This window comes from Stegostoma tigrinum, chromosome 17 (assembly GCF_030684315.1).
Source record: "Stegostoma tigrinum isolate sSteTig4 chromosome 17, sSteTig4.hap1, whole genome shotgun sequence".
Taxonomy (NCBI): domain Eukaryota; kingdom Metazoa; phylum Chordata; class Chondrichthyes; order Orectolobiformes; family Stegostomatidae; genus Stegostoma; species Stegostoma tigrinum.
Window position 1 is genome coordinate 62,701,946 of NC_081370.1, and position 18,909 is coordinate 62,720,854.

Below are 18,909 nucleotides of genomic sequence, written 5' to 3' on the forward strand. Positions count from 1 at the left end.
CCGGGGGCACATTGAAAAATAAGGGGGAATGACACTTAGGTTTGAAATGAGGATAAGTTATTTTACTCAGAAAGTTGTGGCTCATTGTATTTGTCTACCATAGAGGACTTTGGAAGCTCAGTCTTTGAATCTAAGGTAGAGATTGATAGATTTCTGATTAGCAGTGGCATAAAAGATTATGGGAGTGGGGTGGGTAAAGGTTCTGAAATGTTCAATCTGCCATGATCCTAATGAATGGTGGGTTAAACTCAATGGGCTGAATGGCCAACTCCTGTTCCTATTTTCCAACCACATGCCAGTGAGTTAGAGCATGAAAGATCGAGAAAGTGGCAGAAAAAATGATGCAGGATGGAGACCTTTAGACTTTTGGGGCATTGTGTCAGATGGGACTAAGGACGGCAGGTTGCACCTTTGCAGGATTGGAATGAACATACCTGTTTTTTTCTCTTTTTATTTCAAATTTTCACCCAATAGCTGCAATGTAATGTGGTGTACATAGATTTCCAAAACATGTTGATGAAACAGTGCCGCACAATGACTGGTGAGTATTTTTTGGCCTGGAGAAATGTTTACAGTGGAATTCTCAACAGCTCAGTTTTGGAACTCTTGCTTTTCCTGATATTCATAGGACCTAATTTCCAAATTTACAGATGACAGTGTAACTCTTCAAAAGACATTCACACATTGGTGGAGATGAAGTTCAATATGCAGAAATGTGAGGTAAGGCACTTAGGTACAAATAACATGGAGAGACAGTATAAAATAAAGGATACTATTCTAAAGGCTGTGTAGGAGCAGAGGGAGCTGGGTGTATATGTATGTCAGTTATTAAAGGTGAGACAGGTAGAGACATAGAAACATAGAAAATAGGAGCAGGAGTAGGCCCTTTGGCCCATCAAACCTGATCTGTCATTCATGATGATCATGCTGATTATCCAACTCAATAACCTGTTTCTGCTTTCCCCCATACATCATTTTATGCCTTCAGCCCCAAGTTCTATCCTTCCCTGAAATCATACAAAGTTTGCCTCCACTGCTTTCTGTGGCCATGAAGTCCACAGACTCACCGCTCTCTGGATGAAGAAATGTCTCCTCACCTGAGTGCTAAATGGTTTACCCCACATCCCCAGATTGAAATCCCTGATTCTGGACTTCCTGGTTATTGGTAACATTGTCCCAGCATCTAACCTTTATAGCCTTGTTAGAATTTTAAGCCTTCGCTGAGATCCACCTTCATTCTTCTGAATTCCAGCAAATGTAATCTATTCAGTTCCTCATATATCAGTCCCAACATTTGGAATTCTACCAGAATTAATCTGGCGAGATAGGAAGAATTGCCAATGCTGGAGTCAGAGATAACACAGTGTGGAGCTGGAGGAACACAGCAGGCCAGGCAGCACCAGAGGAACAGGAAAACTGACGGCTCCTTTCCTGCTCCTCTGATGCTGCCTGGCCTGCTGTGTTCCTCCATCTCCACACTGTGTTATCTCTGAATTAATCTGGTAATCCTTTGCTGTACTTCCTCTATGTCAAGAATGTTCTTCCTCAGATAAGGAGATCAAAACTGCACACAATATTCCACTCGCCATCCATTGGCTCCATCTATATTTCTCCCTGCCTCGGAACAGCAGCCAACATAATCAAAGACCCCTCCCACCTTGGTTATAATCTCTTCCAACCTCCTTCATTGGTCAGAAAATACAAAAACTTAAACACATTTACTGACAGATTCACGAACAATTTCTTCTCCCTGTTAGTAGACTTCTGAATGGGCCTCTCAAGTTTCAAATTTAATGTTCTTTGTGCACTTTCTCTACAGCTGAAACATTATATTCCTCAGTCTTTGTATGTCATGATCTGCTGGTGTGCACGCTAAACTTCTCACTGTATCTAGGTACACATGACAATAATAAATCAAATCAAATCACCAAGGTTCTGTATAATTGCAGCAAGACAGCCGTGCTCCAGTACTCGAATCCTCTCGCTATGAAGGCCAACATAACATTTGCCTTCTTCACCTCCTGCTGCACTTGCATGCCTGAAGCATTAACTCTGATTTTTTTCCTTCACAGACGCTGCCAGGCCTGCTGAGCTTTTCCGGCAACTTCTGATTTTATTCCTGATTTTTACTCACCTTCAGTGACTGGTGTACAAGTCAGGCCAGGTCTCAATTCCATTCTCTCAATATAATAGCCATTCAGACAATAATCTGCCTTCTTGTATTTGTTCCCAAAGTGCATAACCTCTCACTTGCCCACATTATAAGGCATCTGTCATGCATTTGTTAACTCATTTAGACAGGGATTAATAAAGAATGCAATATTCCAGGCTTCATTAATACAGGTGTAGAGAACAAGGGTAAGGAAGTTATAATGAACCTGTAAGAAACACTGCTTAGACCTCAGCTGGAATATTGTGTATAGATCTGGGTTCCAAACTACAGAACACAGAACATAGAACAGTGCAGCACAGTACAGACTCTTTGGCCCACGATGTTGTGCTGACCTATTATCCTACAAGGATCAAACTACCCTGCATCCCTACATTTTACTATCCTCCTTGCGCCTATTCAAGAGTTGCTGAAAAGTCTCAAAAGTGTCTGATTCCACTACCACTACCAGCAGCACATTCCACACGCCCACCACTCTCTGTGTGAAGAACCTACCTCTGACATCTCCCCTGTACCTTCCTCCAATCACCTTAAAATTATGCCCCCTCATAGAAGTTATTTCCGCCCTGGGAAAAAGTCCCTGACTATACACCCTATCTATGTCTCTCATCATCTTGTATGCCTCTATCAAGTAAACTCTTGACCTTCTTCACTCTAATGATCAAAGCCCTAGCTCCCTCAACCTTTCCTCATAAGACCTGCCCCCTCCCATCCAGGCAGCATCCTGGTAAATCTCCTCTGCACCCTCTCTAAAGCTTCCACATTCTTCCTGCAATGAGGTGACCAGAATTGAACACAATATTCCAACTGTGGTCCAAGCTGAGTTTTATAGAGCTGCAGCATATCCACATGGCTCTTAAAGTCAATTCCCCTGCCAGCGAAAGCCTATACACCATACACCTTCTTTTCAATCCTTGGGTCGCAACTTTAAGGGATCTATGGACATGGACCCCAAAATCCCTCTGTTCCTCCACACTGATGAGAATCCTGCCATTTACCCTGTATTCTGCATTCAAATTCAACCTTCCAAAATGAATCACTTCACCCTTTTCTGGTTGGATTCTATCTGCCACTTCTTTGCCCAGCTCTGTATCCTGTCGATGTCCCATTGCAACCTACAACAGCCCCCCATGCTGTCCACAACTCCACCAACAGGAAGGATGTGAGCACATTTGAGAAAGCACAGAAGAGTTTTCCAAGGATGGTGTCAGCGATGAGGTTAAATGGAGAAGTTCGGACTAATTTCCGTGGAAAGGGAGAAAGCTGAGGGGAGATTTCATGGGAAATTTTTAACATCATCCGGTCAGAATAAGTCAGGAGAAAATGTTCCCACACATAAACAGATTGAGAACCAGAGAGCACAGTTTTAAAGTGTTTTGCAAACTAAGCAAATGCAAGGTGAGAAATATCTTTTTCACTTAGCAAATGTCTGGAAATGTCACGGAAACAGATTCTGTTGAGGCATTTGGGATCACATTAAATGTTTGCTTGCCATAGTCCATGTAGGTGCCAGCAGCCTGGGTTCAGTTCCTCTACTGTATTTTGTTCAGAAGAAACTGACGTGGAGGAGGGATGTGTTAGCATTGAAGCGTGTGTAGAGGAGATTTCCCAGGGTGTTACATGGGCTGGACAATTTCAATTTTCAAGAGAGATTGAACAAATGGAGGTGGTTTTCCTTTGAGCAGAAAAAATATTGAGCAGGAACATGATTGAGATGAATAAATTTATAAGGGGCATAGATAGGTTACCAGGAAGAAATGTTACCTCTTGATGGGGGGGGCCATTGACCACAGAGTGTAGATTTGAGGTAAGGGGCAGAAGGTTTAGAGGATACGTGAGAAAGAAACTTTTTCACTAAGATGGTGGCAGGAAGCTGGATCTTATTCCTGTAGGAGTGGTAGATGTAGAAACCCCTGTAATATTAAAGAAGTATTCAGATATGCAGTTGTGATGCCAAGGCATATAAGGGTCATTAGTCCCAAAAGGGTCCACAGAACTCATGATCAGAGACACAGAATTTTCTAAGTGGACAATCATCTGAAGGTTTTGGAGTAGATTTGTACCTCGGGTTGTGGGTGTTGAGGTTGGTTGTCTTGGTGAGCTGGTTTCTAAACAAGAGCCCAACTCGGCGAGCCAACTCACCTCACGATAATCTGAAGATTGCAGGAACATCACCTCCCTGGACTGACTTATTCCCTCCCTAATGCCCCAGCTACACTCACCTTCACTGGCTCCATACCTGCCTCTTTGACCTGTCTGTCTCCTCTCCACCTATCTGCTCCTTTATCCATCTTCTATCTGCCTCCCCCTCTCTCCCTATTTATTTCAAAATCCCCTTCCCTGCCCCTATTTCTGAAGAAGGGCCTGGACCCGAAACGTCAGCTTCCCTGCTCCTCTGATGCTCCTTGGCCTGCTGTGTTCATCCAGCTCCACACCTTGTTATCTCAGATTCTCCAGCATCAGTAGTTCCTACTATCTCAGGACAATCATCCTCTTTTGTGAGTGATTGTCACTAATGAAGAGCATGAAAACACTCCTTCTCACCCTTGCCCCTCATCTGAGGCACTGAGACCCTAAGGTTAAACCACCGTAATTCAGCTCTCTCTGTGATCTGAGAGCAACTCTAAGGGACATTGGCAACTTCTTGAAGGAGTAACCCTCCTCCCTCCAGATCTGCAGTTCCTACTATCTCGGCAACGTTATTTATTTGGTGACCAAATGATTACTTAAATAGAAACAAAGTGCAAGGAAATGGTGAAAATGCCGGAGATTGGCAATGATCTCACGGGGCTCATTGAACTGCTGGCGACAGGATGGGCTGAACAGCCTCTTCGCTTCTGACAGAGGAGGAATCTCCCGGGGCGGAGCCAAGGGGGGATGGGTGGGGCCAAGAGGTGGGTGGGGCCTGCAGCAACGGCTGGGTACGTGGGCGGAGCCAGGGACGAGGAGGGGCGGGGCACGGCATGCGCGAGGTGGCGGCGCACGGTGGGTGCGCGCGCGTGCGCGCTGCAGGTCGCGGGAGAGTGCGCGGACATTTTGTCGGGGTCGCGGACGCCGTGCCGGTTGGAAGCGGGAGATGTGAGGAAGCCGGGCCTCGGGACAGGGATAGCAGAGGGACACGGCAGGCTGTGCCGGTGTGTGTGAGATCCGGGACCGTGTGTACATTTACCGACTACCGAGGATCCTGTGTGGAGCCTGGGCCCCGGCCTGCCTCAGCTCTCAGGCCGCTGTTGTTCCCTGAGTCGGGGTCAGTGTTCCCCTTGGCCTGGGGAGAGTAGGCCTCCCCTCGGCCCCCGGCTTCATATCCAGCACCGGCCCACCATGATGTGCGAGGTGATGCCGACCATCAGCGAGGACACGCTGAGCCCCCGGGGCTCGCAGTGCGGCGCCGACACCGAGGCCAACTTCGAGCAGCTGATGGTGAACATGCTGGATGAGCGGGACAAGCTGCTGGAGAGCCTCCGGGAGAGCCAGGAGGCACTGGCCCTGTGTCAGGCCAAGATGCAGGAGGCCTTCCATGAGAGGGACTCGCTTCAGAGGCAGCTCAACACCGCCCTACCTCAGGTAGGGGACGCGGGGGCCAGGTTTACCCAGAACCCCACCTTCACCGCCTCCACCAGACCCCTGCTTTCCCCTTCACACCCTCCACCAGACCCCCCCTTTCCCCTTCACCCCCCCCTTCCACCAGACGCCCCCCCTTCACCCCGTCCACCAGACGCCCCCCCTTCACCCCGTCCACCAGACGCCCCCCCTTCACCCCGTCCACCAGACGCTCCCCCCTTCTCCCCCTCCACCAGGCGCTCCCCCCTTCTCCCCCTCCACCAGGCGCTCCCCCCTTCTCCCCCTCCCCCCTTCTCCCCCTCCCCCCTTCTCCCCCTCCCCCCTTCTCCCCCTCCCCCCTTCTCCCCCTCCACCAGGCGCTCCCACCTTCTCCCCCTCCACCAGGCGCTCCCACCTTCTCCCCCTCCACCAGGCGCTCCCACCTTCTCCCCCTCCACCAGGCGCTCCCCCCTTCTCCCCCTCCACCAGGCGCCCCCCCCTTCTCCCCCTCCACCAGGTGCCCCCCCTCCAACCAGGCGCCCCCCCTTCGCCCCCCCCCTCCACCAGACGCCCCCCCCCTCCACCAGGTGCCCCCCTTCGCCCCCCCCCCCTCCGCCCCCCCCCCTCCACCAGACGCCCCCCCCTCCACCAGGCGCCCCCCCTCGCCCCCGCCCCCCACCTCCACCAGGCGCCCCCCCCTTCACCCCCTCCACCAGGCGCCCCCCCCCTTCACCCCCCTCCACCAGGCACCCCCCCTCCACCAGGCGCCCCCCCCTTCACCCCCTCAACCAGGCGCCCCCCCCCTTCACTCCCTCCACCAGGCGCCCCCCCCCTTCACCCCCTCCACCAGGCGCCCCCCCTCCACCAGGCGCCCCCCCCTTCACCCCCTTCACCCCCTCCACCAGGCGCGCCCCCCCTTCACCCCCTCCACCAGGCGCGCCCCCCCCTTCACCCCCTCCACCAGGCGCGCCCCCCCCTTCACCCCCTCCACCAGGCGCGCCCCCCCCTTCACCCCCTCCACCAGGCGCGCCCCCCCCTTCACCCCCTCCACCAGGCGCGCCCCCCCCTTCACCCCCTCCACCAGGCGCCTCCCCCACTTCAGCACCTCCACCAGGCGCCCCCCCCCTTCAGCCCCTCCACCAGGCGGCCCCCCTCCCCCCCTCCACCTCCTCCACCAGGCCCCCCCCCTCCACCAGGCGCCCCCCCCCCCCCACCAGGCGCCCCCCCCCCTTCACCCCCTCCAGCCCCTCAACCAGTCCCCATGTTCCCCCTCCACCCCCTCAACCAGTCCCCGTGTCCCCCCCCCACCGTTCCCCTTCGCGCCTTCAACCAAATCCTCCCGGTTCCCCTTCGCCTTGTGAGGCCGCCCTCACTCCATCAAACTACCCCACTCCTTCAACCGACCTCTCTGTTTCATCCCAACCCCATCTGCTGAACCAACAATCCACACCACCCCCCTATCTTCACCCCTGTACTAGACTCTATCACCTACCCAACCCTCACGCAGGCTCTAATCAACACCACCCCTGACACTCAACCAGCCTGTAACCAAGAACCCCATCCATCACCCTGATCCTCTCCCCTCAATTCTTGTTGCCCACCTCGATTTCCCCCCTCAGGTCACCGCATTCCCTTTTCTTCCCTGTGCCACCTTCGCGCTGTCATGTGTGGTCTTTCTCTCTCTCTCTCTCTTTTTCTCTCTCTCTCTCTCGCGCGCGTGCTCTCGCTCTCTCTCCCTCTCCCTATCCTCCTGATACTGTACTTTCCACAAAGCTGCAGGATGAAAAGCTGAGCGCTTTGGTTTCATAAAACAAAATCGTCTTTTTTTTTCTTAAACTTGTCCAAATGCTTCAAGAAGGGAACCTTGTCTCCGCTAGTTGTAGATCATTTTGCTGTTCCATTTTTTGGCCACTTTGTTTGTTTCTCTGTAGATCATCTTCCCCCTCCACACCCACAACTATCCTGGCCTAAGGCTGCTTTTTGCAAATTCATGGAGTAGGTCTTCATTTCTGTTGGAGCTATATCCTATCACTGTCACAATACAAAATATTTTAATGCTTATTTTTATTACATACATTTTCGACAAATGTTTGGTGGAGTGGTGACACTGATTCTCAATATTTTGAGAGAATCTGTAAAATCTGAAGTGAGATGTCAGTCTGGCAGGTATTGAGTGTTATGATGTGCTTTCCTCATGGTGACACAGTTAAGGTTATAGCTCACCCCTAAACTTTTGAGGAAACTGTTTATTACTAAAAATGCATTGTTGATAAGAGTGCTACTTGCCTTCAAGGAAGATTTGATGATCTGACATTTCAGTGCTGTTGTCTTGGGCTGCTGATCATGTACTTGCATAATCAGATTAAGAAGTGTTCCCAGTTTTTTGGTGAAATGTTTGCATATTTTGGATTTGCTTCCGTTTATTGTGTAATAATATTACTAATGAATCCTTAAAATAGTTAAATTGAACAGGCTACACAGATGATGTAGATTGTCATTGTGGTCATCATAGAAACTGATTGGAAAGGCATTTTCAGTGGAATGGAATGGAGTGGAACCAGTTAAATTTAAATGCGATATAAAGCTTCTATAACCCACAATTCTAAAATAGCACATTCTTCTCGTGTTCACAAGTGTTTCAGTTTTAATTGTATTGTCTGTTTTTGTATTTGATTCGTGCAGTCATTTGTCATATTGTCAGCACAACTAAATTGGCATCATGTATATGTTACAGTTATAACTTCTATTGTTAGGCTTGATGAACAAAGGGAACTTTGGTTTTAAATAGATCACCACAGGAAATATTGGACAAACTACTCTTTTGCCACAACAGACTGTTGTCCACCCCTGCAGGTAAGTAATCATTTGCCCTAAACAAATAATAAAACATAATTGCATCAATCAGTAAAACAGAGCATTTACTTTTATCATGTTTTACTATTCAGCTGTCATATTGAAGCTGTGGCCAAATTTATTTGCAGTTTATTAGTTCTAGGTCAGAAGAAATAAAAACAAATCTGATCTGTTGCCTTCAGATTTTTCAACACATCAGTAACACAGTATATATCTCTGCAATACAGAAACAAGAAAAAGTAGTCTGAAGAATTGCCACATTTTGACTCTTGATTGCTAGTTGTTAGCTGGATTGTATCTTGGAGTATTAAAGATCCATTATTCTCTTTCAAAATGTATGTAGTTCAGATAATGGGATTTATTGCTGCTAACATGAATATTATTTTAATGAAATATTTTTTGCAATCTCTGAGTAGTTCAAATTTTTGTAAATTTGTAACCTTGAAAAAATGCAGTTTAATATTGTTAGTGTTTTATAGTCAGCTGGTTTAAGTACCAGATTTAGCCGCTTGCAAGCGTAGACTGCACAATTGATTTAACACATTATTAGGAAGTGTTAGGACTTATTTTGGTGCCAAAATGTCTTACCCAGCTGATAATGAAATTGCATCATCAATGTTAATAGATTTCATTTCGAAAAGCTAAAATATTTGTCTACACGGATTTTGCTTTTTTCCAAAATGTGGATGTAATTTTTATTTTCTCTAAGTTTGGCCTTTTGTTGGGCTGTTAGAGGCAAGTTAAATATATACAGAACTAAATAAAGACTTGAATAATATAGAAGTGAACAGTTCTCAGTAGTAGTAGTACAATGATTGCTTCCCATGCTGTACGTTGAATGAAAATCTGGATTGGTGTTAAACCTATGACTGAAAATTGTGCTCTCTCTGTCCTGGTTCCCCTTGTCTCCATTGCAAATGAATCTTTTGTGGCTTATCTGTGTAATTTCCCTTGTATGACATTGCTTCTACCTGTCACTACATAACCAGTTTGGCTTTTTCTGTTTAACAAAGTGTGAAGCTGGATGAAGACAGCAGGCCAAGCAGCATCTTAGGAGCACAAAAGCTGACGTTTTGGGCCTAGACCCTTCATCGGAGAGGGTTCTGAAATAAATAGGGAGAGAGGGGGAGGCGGACCGAAGATGGATAGAGGAGAGTATAGGTGGGGAGTAGGGAGGGGATAAGTCAGCCCGGGGATGTCAGACAGGTCAAGGAGGTGGGATGAGGTTAGTAGGTAGGAAATGGAGGTGCGGCTTGAGGTGGGAGGAGGGGATAGGTGAGAGGAAGAACAGGTTAGGGTGGCGGGGACGAGCTGGGCTGGTTTTAGGATGCAGTGGGGGAAGAGGAGATTTTGAAGCTTGTAAAGTTCACATTGATACCATTGGGCTGCAGGGTTCCCAAGCGGAATATGAGTTGCTGTTCCTACAACCTTCGGGTGGCATCATTGTGGCACTGCAGGAGGCCCATGATGGACATGTCGTCTAAAGAATGGGAGGGGGAGTTGAAATGGTTCGCGACTGGGAGGTGCAGTTGTTTATTGCGAACCGAGCGGAGGTGTTCTGCAAAGCGGTCCCCAAGCCACCGCTTGGTTTCCCCAATGTAGAGGAAGCCACAATGGGTACAGTGGATGCAGTACATCACATTGGCAGATGTGCAGGTGAATATCTGCTTGATCTGGAGAGTCATCTTAGGGCCTGGAATGGAGGTGTAGGGGCAGGTGTAGCACTTCCTGCAGTTGCAGGGGAAGGTGCCAGGTGTGGTGGGGTTGGAAGGGAGTATGGAGCGGACAAGGGAGTCCCGGAGAGAGTGGTCTCTCCGGAAGGCAGACAAGGGTGGGGATGGAAAAATGGCTTGGGTGGTGGGGTCGGATTGTAGATGGCAGAAGTGTCGAAGGATGATGCGTTGTATCCGGAGGTTGGTGGGGCGGTATGTAAGGTCTAGGGGGATTCTCTTTGGGCGGTTATGGTTGGGGCAGGGTGTGATGGATGTGTTGCGGGAAATGCGGGAGACAAGTTCAAGGGTGTTCTCGACCACTGCGGGGGAGATTTTGCAGCCCTTGAAGAACGTGGACATCTGGGATGTGTGGCAGTGGAATGCCTCATCCTGGGAGCAGATGCGGCGGAGGCGAAGGAATTGGGAATTGGGAATAGGGGATGAAATTTTTGCAGGAGGGCGGGTGGGAGGAGGTGTATTCTAGGTAGCTGTGGGAGCCGGTGGGCTTGAAATGGACATCAGTTTCTAGCTGGTTGCCTGAGATGGAGACATTTTCTCCCCCTTGCTTCAGGAACTCCCCACTTACGTCCGTGACACCACCCGCACCCTCCACCTCCTCCAGAACTTCCAATTTCTCGGTTCCCAACACCTCATTTCATTTTCACCATGGACGTCCAGTCCCTATACACCTGCATTCCCCATGCAGATGGCCTCAAGGCCCTCCGCTTCTTCCTGTCCCGCAGGCCCGACTAGTCCCCCTCCACCAACACCCTCATCTGCCTAGCCAAACTCATCCTCACCCTCAACAACTTCTCTTTCGATTCCTCCCACTTCCTTCAGACAAAGGGGGTGGCCATGGGTACCCGCATGGGCCCCAGCTATGCCTGCCTTTTTGTAGGTTACATGGCACCGTCCCTCTTCTGCACCTGCACTGGCCCCAGACCCCACCTCTTCCTCCGTTACATTGATGACTGTATAGGCGCCGCCTCTTGCTCCCCAGAGGAGCTCGGACAGTTCATCCACTTCACCAACACCTTCCACCCCAACCTCAAGTTTACCTGGGCCAGCTCCAACACATCCCTCACCTTCCTGGACCTCTCTGTCTCCATCTCGGGCAACCAGCTGGAACTGATGTCCATTTCAAGCCCACCGACTCCCACAGCTACCTAGAATATGCCTTCTCCCACCCGCACTCCTGCAAAAATTCCTTCCCATGTTCCCAATTCCTTCACTTCTACCGCTTCTGCTCTCAGGATGAGGCCTTCTGCTCCCAGGATGAGGCATTCCACTCCCGCACATCCCAGGTGTCCGTGTTCTTCGAGGACCGCAACCTCACCTCCCCCGCAGTGGTCGAGAACGCCCTTGACTGTGTTTCCCGCAGCACATCCATCACATCCTGCCCCCGCAATAACTGCCCAAAGAGAATCCCCCTAGTTCTCACGTAACACCCCACCAACCTCCGGATACAATGCATCATCCTTCGACACTTCCGCCATCTACAATCTGACCCCACCACGCAAGACGTTTTTCCATCTCCACCCTTGTCTGCCTTCCGGAGAGACCACTCTCTCCATGACTCTCTTGTCCGCTCCACACTCCCCTCCAACCCTACCACACCCGGCACCTTCCCCTGCAACTGCAGGAAGTGCTGCACCTGCCCCCACACCACCTCCCTCACCCCCCATCCCAGGCCCCAAGATGACTTTCCATATCAAGCAGATGTTCAACAGCTCATCTACCCATGTGGTATACTGTATCCACTGTACCTGTTGTGGCTGCCTCTACATTGGGGAAACCAAGCGGTGGCTTGGAGACTGCTTGCAGAACACCTCTGCTCAGTTCGCAATAAACAACTGCACCTCCCAGTCGCGAACCATTTTAACTCCTCCTCCCATTCCTTAGACGACGTGTCCATCCTGGGCCTCCTGCAGTGCCATAATGATGCCACCCGAAGGTTGCCGGAACAGCAACTCATATTCCAATGGGAACCCTGCAGCCTAATGGTATCAATGTGGACTTTACAAGGTTCAAAATCTCCCCTTCCCCACTGCATCCCAAAACCAGCCCAGCTTGTCCTCGCCTCCCTAACCCGTTCTTCGTCTCACCTCTTTCCCCCTACCTACTAACCTCATCACGCCTCCTTGACCTGTCCATCCTCCCATGACTGACCTATCCCCTCCCTACCTCCCCACCCATACTCTCCTCTCCACCTATCTTCTCCTCTATCCATCTTCGGTCCGCCTCCCCCTCTCTCCCTATTTATTTCAGAACCCTCTCCCCATCCTCCTCTCTGATGAAGGGTCTTGGCCTGAAACGCCAGCTTTTGTGCTCCTAAGATGCTGCTCGGCCTGCTGTGTTCATCCAGCCTCACATTTTATTATCTCGGATTCTCCAGCATCTGCCTTTCCCATTATGTCTCGCTTTTTCTCTTTCCCTTGTTTGTTTGTCAAGTGCCCCTGGTTGGAATTGATCACATTCATTTATGTGTTTCCGCTACCACCTTTGACTCCTTCAAGGGATGGGTGTGCTGCCTGATTGCTTGTCAAACATTAAATTGTGATAGGCAAGAATTTCTTACATTTTTATCAACACAATCAAAAATGATCTGTTCAGATTTTACTGTAGATTTGGCATCCTAACTGCTGATTTCATATTTCTCACCAGTTGTTGCTCAGACCGCCAGATGGTTTGCTACATATCACCTACTTTCCATTCAGTATCATTGCTTGTGCCAACCATATTACGTCTGCCTCTGAACCTTCGTCAATAGCTTTAATACTTCCAGTACGCTTTTGCATTGTTTACCTAAAACTGAACCGTTGCCGTCTAAAGTGCAATACAAGTTGCCGTGGCTGTGTCTGTGCTGCAGTTGTAATTTACATAGCAGCGTGCGTTCTGTTTTCCCTTCTGGTATATGTTGTATCTTCGCTCTCTCTTCGATCACAGTGACAGTGACATCTTAAGCTACATTGCTGCTTGGTATGCCATTTTGCCTGGATTGATTTACTACACGAATGGACTATAGCACAAAATTGCAATCTAAAAAATCTGTTACATCTCTCTTTTTCGATGTAACCATCCACACAACTTTCCAATGTTTGGGCAGTGATAAAACTTTGAAATAAGCGTTGAATACATTGTCTAAACCTACAGCAGAAATACTCCAGGACGTGAAAATCAAGACAAGGTATCAAAAGAAGAGATCTTTCATCAACTGAATCAAGCAGATAGATCTGTTGATACAGTTTTTATATAATCGTGCGATCCCTTGATGTAAATGTATGCCTTTGTTCATCTTGCAACCCTTGCATAACCTCAAGTTCAGTCACTTTTCATCAATGGTAGTTATTGTTGTCATACAGTTACAGTTTTGGACCTGCTGGTTTATTTCTGAGAAAATTAAATAATCTGTTTGCGACTCAGAAACAATGCAGTAGTGAGTCCCGTGTTGGTGATGCAAGATGCCTATTTTACATTAAGTACCAGTCTCTGGCATGTGTTTATACAACGTTTGGGTGTGACGTAGCTTTGCTGAGGTTTATGTTGAGTTTCTGTAGGCTGTGTATAAATTAAGGTGTTTTAAGAACCAGAAGTCTTTGAAAGCACATACTCTTGCATTTATTATGTTAGGTTAATTGCTCTAAGCATTGTCTGCTGATTAAAATTGGAAGCTCCCTTTTTATATATTACCCATACAGTTTAATCTCTGCTTAATAGTGCGATAAGTAAATTTAATACATCAGTTAGGATGGGATACTTTAAACACAAAATGATATTTATCTGTAGACAAGATATGTGCATCCTCTGGTCAAATTTATTCTGCATTGTTTACCCTGGAGTGATTATCATCCTGGTGGAATATTCACACATCAGTAGCTTCATTTAATTTACTCTTGACAGTGAATACAAGTTTCATACATGCTGTACAAAATGTATTAAAATAACAACATGCAGGATAATAATGAGCAAATTTTCTACCAGCTTGTCTTTTTTTTGTCAACTGAAAAGGATAATTTTTTTTGCTAATCAACTTGCTCAGATGTTCTTATACACCTCGGGAGCAAGTGGGACTTGAACCCTGACCTGTGCACCGTGTTCTATGAAGCAATATTGTGCAGTGTGTGTTAACGTGTACATTCTGAAATGTTGAATATGTAACTGCTTCACTGTAAGTGCTTCATATCCTTTTGCTTTGGTTATATGAGAAACTACTGTTATGCATTCGGAGCATTTGTATTCCCGAAGTAACTGGGCTGCTATCAGGTCGATGAATCATACATTGATTTACTTTTGCAGAGAAACTCTAGCTTTGCGCCAGTGCTAAACATTTTGGATGTGCATTGCTTGTGAAGACCAAATTCTTTAACACAGTCTTGCCATGCTTTGTTTTGAATCATAGAATAGAATTCCTACAGTGTGCTTAACAAGCCCACACCGACCCTCAGAACGTCCCAACCAGATCCATTCCCCTATTACGCACCTAATCTACACATCCCTGAACACTACGGGCAACATGACATGGCCAATTCATCTAGCCTGCACATCTTTGGACTGTGGGAGGAGACTGGAGCACCCGGAGGAAATCCGCGCCAGCATGGCGAGAATGTGCAAACTCCTCACAGACAGTCATGCAAGGGCAGAATCCAACCTGGGTTCCTAGCACTATGAGGTAACCACTGAGCCACTGTTATCTATAGGCAAGGTATGTGCATCCTCTGGTCGAGTTTATTCTGTATTGCATAACCTGGAGTGATTTGTCCTAATGTCTTGGTGTTATTCTCATCACAGATCTAACTGTGATTCAAGCAACATTTATCCTTCAGCAGTTTTGGAATGAAGGAAAGCTTCAAATTAATTAACATGTAGCTCCATTCTTTCGATATAAAACCACGAGAATTGAAGACAATTTGCGTCAGTGGATCTTTTATACTAAATCCAACTATTTGGATAAAGTTTCTGTAGACCTGTCATTGAAAGTCACTTTTACATATAAGACATATTGATTTATCTGGCACCAAAACTCTCATTTTGCACATACTTGGTACCTAAATCAATGTCACTGCCCCTGCACCCCCCCGCCATCATTTCAGCCATAAAATGCTACGCTTGCATTATTGATGAGCCTCAGTTTTTCATCCCAAAAATGTGTGTGTTACTTGCACTTTATAACTGGATGAAGCAAGCAATTAGGGCAATAATATGGTGACAAAGGTAAGGTGAGTGTTCTAACCAAACAACTATAAACCTGGTTTTAAGCTAAAATATTTGTGAATTAATCATAAATTATGCAATACAATATAGCAATGAGCATAAATGAGGGTAATTATAAAGGAATAGGTGGCACGATGGCTAGCACCAGGGATCTGGGTTCGAATCCAGCCTCAGGTGACTATGTCGAGTTTGCACGTTCTTAACGTGTCTGCATAGGTTTCCCGAGTGCTCCAGTTTCCTCCCACAGTCCAAAGTTGTGCAGGTTAGGTGAACTGGCCGTGCTCAATTGTGCTTCGTGTTCAGGGATGTGTGGGATAGGTGGATTAACCATGGGAAAATGCAGGATTACAGGAATGGGCTGGGTCTGGATGGGATACTGTTCAGGGTGTTGGTGTGAACTCGATGGGCCAAATAGCCTGCTTCCACAGTGTACGGATTCTACGATGCTTCTTTTGAGGGCATAGCTGGCTGAAGTGGTCAGGGGTGGGTGGGTAGTTGGAGTTATGCAACATGGACTGTTGAGAAACTGTGATGAATGATTAAGAAAATGGTTCATGCCTCACATCAAAGATATTACACTGAGGAATAAGTTAACAGTAGCATCAGACAGGCAAAAAAACACAATGTGACAAAGATTAATGGTAAGTGAGAAGTTTGGGAATGTTAAAAGCACAACGAAAAATGGCCAAGAAATAATAAAAAGGGAGAAAATAAACTGAGGGAAAACATGCAATTATTATCAATTTGATTTGATTTTATTGTCATGTGTACCGAAATACAGTGAAAAGATCTTTTTACGAGCTGAACAGGCAGATCCCAGCAAGCAAAGGATGTACAGATCAAAAAGACTTAGTGGCATACAGGTTGCATTATTTGAGGCTAGAGCCCATTCACCAGTCTGATGACAGCCGGAAAGAAGCTGTTCCTGAGGTTGCTCCTGCATGCTCAGGGCTTCTGTATTTTCTGCCTGATGAATAAGGTTGTCGGAGGTCTTTACGAGGGTGCACTGGGTCTTTGGTTACTTCTCTGCAGCAGCAGACTGTGTAAATAGAGTCCATGGATGGACGATTGGCTTCTGTGAGTGTCTGGGCTGTGCACTCCATTTTCTGCAGTTTCTTGAGGTCCTCGGCAGAGCAGTTCCCATACCAGGCCATTATGCACCTGGATGTATGCTGTCGATAGTGCATCTGTAAACGTTAGTGAGGAACCTGCCAAATTTCCTGAGGAAAAAGAGGTGTTTTGCCGCCTTGACTGGCTCATTTATGTGGGAAGTCCAGGACCTGATGTCAGTTACCATCACTGAGGAACTTGATGCTCTTCACCTTCTCAACCTCTTCCATTGCTGTAGAAGGGGGTGTGTTCACCTCTCTTCATTCTGAAGTTGATCGGTTCTTTAGTTTTGCCGACATTGAGAAACAGATGGTTTTAATTGTACCACGTTACCAAACCCTCTATCTTCCTTCTGAATTTTGATACTGTATTGTTAGATATCTGTCCTACTATGGTGGTGTCGTCAGTGAACTCGCAGGTGGCGTTCGTTCAGAATTTTGGTTGCACAGGTGTACAGGGAATACAGCAGGGGGCGGAAGATGCATCCTTGGGGGACTCTGGTGTTGAGTGTTATTGTGGAGAAGGTGCAGATACCTCTCCCGACTGATTGCGGCCTGTGGGTCAGGAAGCTGAGGATCCGCTTGCAGAGGGCAGAGCCGAGACCAGGGTCACAGAATTTTGAGATCAGTCTGGGCAGGATAATGGTGTTGAAGGCGGAGTTAAAATCAACGAGCAGGAGTCTGATGTAGGTGTCTTTGTTATCCAGATGTTCCAGGGATGAGTGCGAGTCTAGGGATATGGCATCCGCTGTGGATTTGTTCTGTCGGTAGGCAAACTGCAGGGGACCGAGGCAGGTCGGGAGACTGGAGTTGATGTGGGCCATGACTAGCGCCTTGAAGCATGTCATGATTATTGATGTCAGAGCTACTGGATGGTAGTCTTTAAGGCAAACTGCATGTCTTTTCTCGGGTATGGGATTGAAGATGTCGGTGAATACCTCTGACAGTTGATCCGCACGGGATCTGAGTGATCGGCTGGGGACACCGTCTGGGCCCATTGCTTTCCATGGGTTGACTCCCAGGAAGACTGAACTGAATTCTGAAGTGGTGACAAAAGGAAGAGGTGTGTCCAGGTCTGTCAAGGCAGGCATTGCCTCTCCGTGGTATTCTGCTCAAACCGAGCATAGAAATCATTGAGGGATGTGTCATAGTCTGTTATCTCATAATGTTTCATTTCATGTCTCATAATGTCGCTTAGTCCTTGATGTAGATGGCAGGTGTCTGTTTGGTAGGTTTGGTTCTGTAACTTGGCCCATTACCGCTGCCTGACCTTGATGGTTTGCGGAGGCCATATCTGGATTTGCTTGTATTGTATTGGTTCAGGTCAACTGACTTGAATGCTGCACGTCTGGTCTTCAGCAGGGAGTGGATTTCGTCGTTCATCTAAGGTTTACAGTTGGAGAGCAGTTGGATTAATTTCTTTGGTGCACAGTCCTCCATGTGTTTGCTAATGAATCTGTGGTTCTGGTGGCATACTTGTCTAGGTTTATTGCTGAATGTTTGAACGCAGTCCAGTTCACCAAGTCCAAACATTCCCAGAGACTATCTTCTGCCGCCTCAGACCAGCACTGTACTTTGCTTTGTGAAGGATTCTCCTGTTTCAGCTCCAGTTTGTAAGATGGGAACGCAGTGCTGTGGTTAGATTGTCCAAAGTATTGGTGGGGGGAATTGAGCCGTAGGTGTCTTTGAGGTTCTGTATTAGTGGTCCAGAATGTTCAGTCCTGTAGGGCAGGAGATGTGTTGGTGGTAGTTTGGCATCACCTGCTTGAGGTTGGCTTGGTTGAAGTCACCAGCCACAACGAATAGGGCCTCAGGGAATTTTGTGTCTCGTGTTTGTGGCGGTGTAAATCTCATCTGGGGCGTTCTTTACATCCACCTGGGATGGTGTGTAGACTGCTGTCAGGATGGCAGATGTGAACACTCATGGTAGGTAGTAGGGACTGTATTTTACCTGTAGGTATTCTAGTTCTGGGGAGCAGTAGCTTGCCAGCGTCACTATGTCCGAGCACCAGCAAGTGTGTTCAGAGGCATACCCCACTGCCCTTTGCCTTGACTGAGGATGCTTTGCGGCTCATGCAGTGTATGGTGAACCCATCAACTTGAGGGCACAATGGGGAATGACAAGGGTGAGCCAAGTCTCCGTGAAGTAGAGCGCATGACCTACTCTCCGGTCTCTCTGGTAGGTAAGTCTAGATCTAAATTCATCAGTTTTGCTTTTGATACTTTGGTATAAGCAGGGGAGGGAAGTCTTAAAACCACGTAGTTTCAACCTCACCTTCAGGCCAGCATGTTGTCCCTGTTTCCTTGAAGATTT

General features: G+C 47.7%; 1 protein-coding gene across 13 annotated transcripts in view; it reads left to right on the plus strand.

Moving 5' to 3' along the window:
- Window positions 1–5,187: 5,187 nt before the first annotated feature.
- The window catches only part of LOC125459524 (liprin-alpha-1-like), a 215,037-nt gene continuing 201,315 nt past the window's right edge, over window positions 5,188–18,909 (plus strand). For all 13 annotated transcript variants that reach the window (XM_059652200.1, XM_059652205.1, XM_059652209.1 and 10 more), the window contains exon 1: window positions 5,188–5,734. In XM_059652200.1, the coding sequence (XP_059508183.1) occupies window positions 5,492–5,734 (243 nt within the window). In that variant the 5' untranslated portion in view covers window positions 5,188–5,491. The remainder of the gene's footprint in view (window positions 5,735–18,909) is intronic.